The sequence below is a fragment of the Seriola lalandi genome, unplaced genomic scaffold (assembly GCF_002814215.2).
Source record: "Seriola lalandi dorsalis isolate HSWRI2012SDOR001 ecotype SW California unplaced genomic scaffold, Sedor1 jcf7180002053882, whole genome shotgun sequence".
Lineage (NCBI taxonomy): Eukaryota > Metazoa > Chordata > Actinopteri > Carangiformes > Carangidae > Seriola > Seriola lalandi.
This window is the reverse complement of record NW_019524435.1, coordinates 4,514-7,270: the sequence shown is the minus strand read 5'-3', so window position 1 is coordinate 7,270 and position 2,757 is coordinate 4,514. Positions and strand designations below refer to the sequence as shown.

Genomic DNA, 2,757 nt, shown 5'->3' with positions numbered 1-2,757 from the left:
CGCTGAGTTGATAAAGCTCTGATCATTAGAGAGCAGGTCACAAACTATGACATCACTTCCTCTTCCTTGCAGGGTGGTGCGTCACCTGGACGTCTCCCCTCGGAACTGGGGCCGCAGAGACCGGTTCCGCATGGAGGTCAGAGGAGGGGGTCAGGTGGGAGAACGGGAGATCTGGGCCGAGCTGAGAGGAGGAGAGGAGGGGGGAGGAGGAGGAGAGGAAGAGGAGGAGAGAAAGAGGAGGAGTAAGGGAGGAGGAGGCCAGCAGAGGGCGCTGACTCCTCTGTCTCCTCTCCTGGTGCCGACACAAACACACCTGCAGCTGCCCACCTGTTCAGGTGAGACTCCTCACTGACCCATAGGGAGGAGACATCAGTCAGCTCTTACAGGGAGAGGAGGAGACAAGGAGACATGGAGGGGGGAAGAGGTGACAAGGAAGTGGAAGAAGAGGAAACAGGAGGTAGAGGAGGAGACAGGAGGGGGAGGAGGAGACAAGGAGGGAGAGGAGACATGGAGGGGAGAAATAGAGGAAGAGGAGAGGCAAGGAGGGAGAGGAAGAGACAGGAGGGAGAGGAGACAAGGAGGGGAGAAAAAGAGGAAGAGGAGGAGGCAAGGAGGGAGAGGAGGAGACAACAAGGGGAGAGAGGAAGAACATAATCCCTTAGTACCCATGAGCCTCAGCGGCTGTTGCTTTGGAGACCTTCACTCTGAGTCTGAAGCTCTCTGATTGGACGGTTCTTACACCAATGCTGTCTGGGATTTGTAGTTGACACTTGTTTTTATCAATCAGTATTTCTTTATATGTACTGTGTGTGTGTGTGTGTGTGTGTGTGTGTGTGTGTGTGTGTGTGTGTGTGTGTGTGTGTGTGTGTGTGTGTGTAGCTGTGCGCAGTGTATCTCAGTGGGTAGTGTGTGTGATGGTGGCAGTGCTGTGCGTCGCAGTGTTGATGCTCCCCCTCCACACTGAGAGCAGCTCGGTGGTTCCATGCTGCCTGCACGTCTCCACCAATCAGAAACTGGCCTGCGCCTACACACTGGGTAACTCACACACCTGAAACACACACACCTGAAACACACACTCTGGGTAACACACACACCTGTAACTCACACACCTGAAACACACACACCTGAAACACACACACTGGGTAACACACACACCTGAAACGCACACACCTGTAACACACACACCTGAAACACACACACCTGTAAGGTTAGTTAAATAAAGGAGGAGTCGGAAAAGGAAACAAGGACATAAGGAGCGAATCACTGTCTCTCTCTCCCTCAGGTCTTCTCACCATGGTGTTTCTGCGGTAACCAGTGACATCATGCTGTCGCCGCCGCCTCCTCTGTTTGAGTGACAGCTACTTCGTCACCATAGCAACAGAGTCTACCAAACCCTTCCTGACCTCTGACCTCCAGACAGACTGTCTTCATGAACTCAACACACATGAATGTAGTTCGACAGCTGAATGAGGACAAGACTGCCCGTCTCAGTCAGCATCAAGACCTGCAGACCAGATCCATCCAGAGACCCTCAGACCCTCAGACCCTCAGACCTTCAGACCCTCAGACCTTCAGACCCTCAGACCTTCACACCTTCAGACTCATCCAGAGACCCTCAGACCTTCAGACCTTCAGACTCATCCAGAGACCCTCAGACCCTCAGACCTTCAGACCCTCAGACCTTCAGACCCTCAGACCTTCACACCTTCAGACTCATCCAGAGACCCTCAGACCTTCAGACCTTCAGACTCATCCAGAGACCCTCAGACCCTCAGACCCTCAGACCTTCAGACCTTCAGACTCATCCAGAGACCCTCAGACCTTCAGACCCTCAGACTCATCCAGAGACCCTCAGACCTTCAGACCCTCAGACTCATCCAGAGACCTTCAGACCTTCAGACCTTCAGACCCTCGAACTCATCCAGAGACCTTCAGACCTTCAGACCCTCAGACCTTCATACCTTCAGACCCTCAGACCCTCAGACCTTCAGACCCTCAGACCAGATCCATCCAGAGACCCTCAGACCTTCAGACCCTCGATCTCATCCAGAGACCGTCAGACCCTCAGACCCTCAGACCTTCAGACCCTCAGACCCTCAGACCCTCAGACCCTCAGACCAGATCCATCCAGAGACCCTCAGACCTTCAGACCTTCAGACCCTCAGACCCTCAGACCCTCAGACCAGATCCATCCAGAGACCCTCAGACTTTCAGACCTTCAGACCCTCAGACTCATCCAGAGACCTGTTCCTTGGGTGTTGGTGAATCTGAAGATGATTAATAGGACAGGAGTTGTTTTACTTGTTTGAGTTTTGTGCTTCGTTGCAATCGTTTGGATCTTGTGAGGTGAGGACAGAATCTCCTCAGAGGAGTCACAGACACTGAGAAGTTCTTCAGAGTTTCTCCTCTGGGCTCTGACGAGGTGCTGGAGTCACTTCAATAAATTATTGCTGCAAACGGAGCATGTGTTGTGCTGATTCTGTTCACATGATTGGGTAGAGTCTGCCTTGACTGTACAGCAGCTGGTTAGCTTAGCTTAGCTTAGCTTAGCTTAGCATGAAGACTGGAAACAGGGGGAAGCTGCTAGCTTGGCACTGATGATGTTTTGTCTTGTTGTTTACAGTTGAGGAAACGTGAATAAACTTATTTCCCAGAATAGTTTCTACATGAACCAGTGAAGCTGTAAATAAACAGCTGAGACACGCTCAAATTAAATCAATCAATCAATCAGTAATTAAATCAATCAAATGACATGTG

General features: G+C 51.5%; 1 protein-coding gene across 32 annotated transcripts in view; it reads left to right on the top strand.

Annotated features, from left to right (window-relative positions):
• The window catches only part of LOC111651952 (uncharacterized), a 5,034-nt gene extending 2,573 nt beyond the window's left edge, over nucleotides 1-2,461 (top strand). The window contains exons 3-8 of one of the 32 annotated variants that reach the window (XM_087172870.1): nucleotides 73-335; nucleotides 880-1,035; nucleotides 1,283-1,705; nucleotides 1,762-1,793; nucleotides 1,858-1,893; nucleotides 1,970-2,461. In XM_087172870.1, the coding sequence (XP_087028996.1) occupies nucleotides 1,430-1,705; nucleotides 1,762-1,793; nucleotides 1,858-1,893; nucleotides 1,970-2,309 (684 nt within the window). In that variant the 5' untranslated portion in view covers nucleotides 73-335; nucleotides 880-1,035; nucleotides 1,283-1,429 and the 3' untranslated portion in view covers nucleotides 2,310-2,461. Of the gene's footprint in view, nucleotides 1-72; nucleotides 336-879; nucleotides 1,036-1,282 lie in introns of all 32 variants that reach the window. The other 31 variants (XM_087172867.1, XM_087172864.1, XM_087172852.1 and 28 more) reach the window with 31 other exon arrangements.
• The last annotated feature ends 296 nt before the right edge of the window (nucleotides 2,462-2,757 follow it).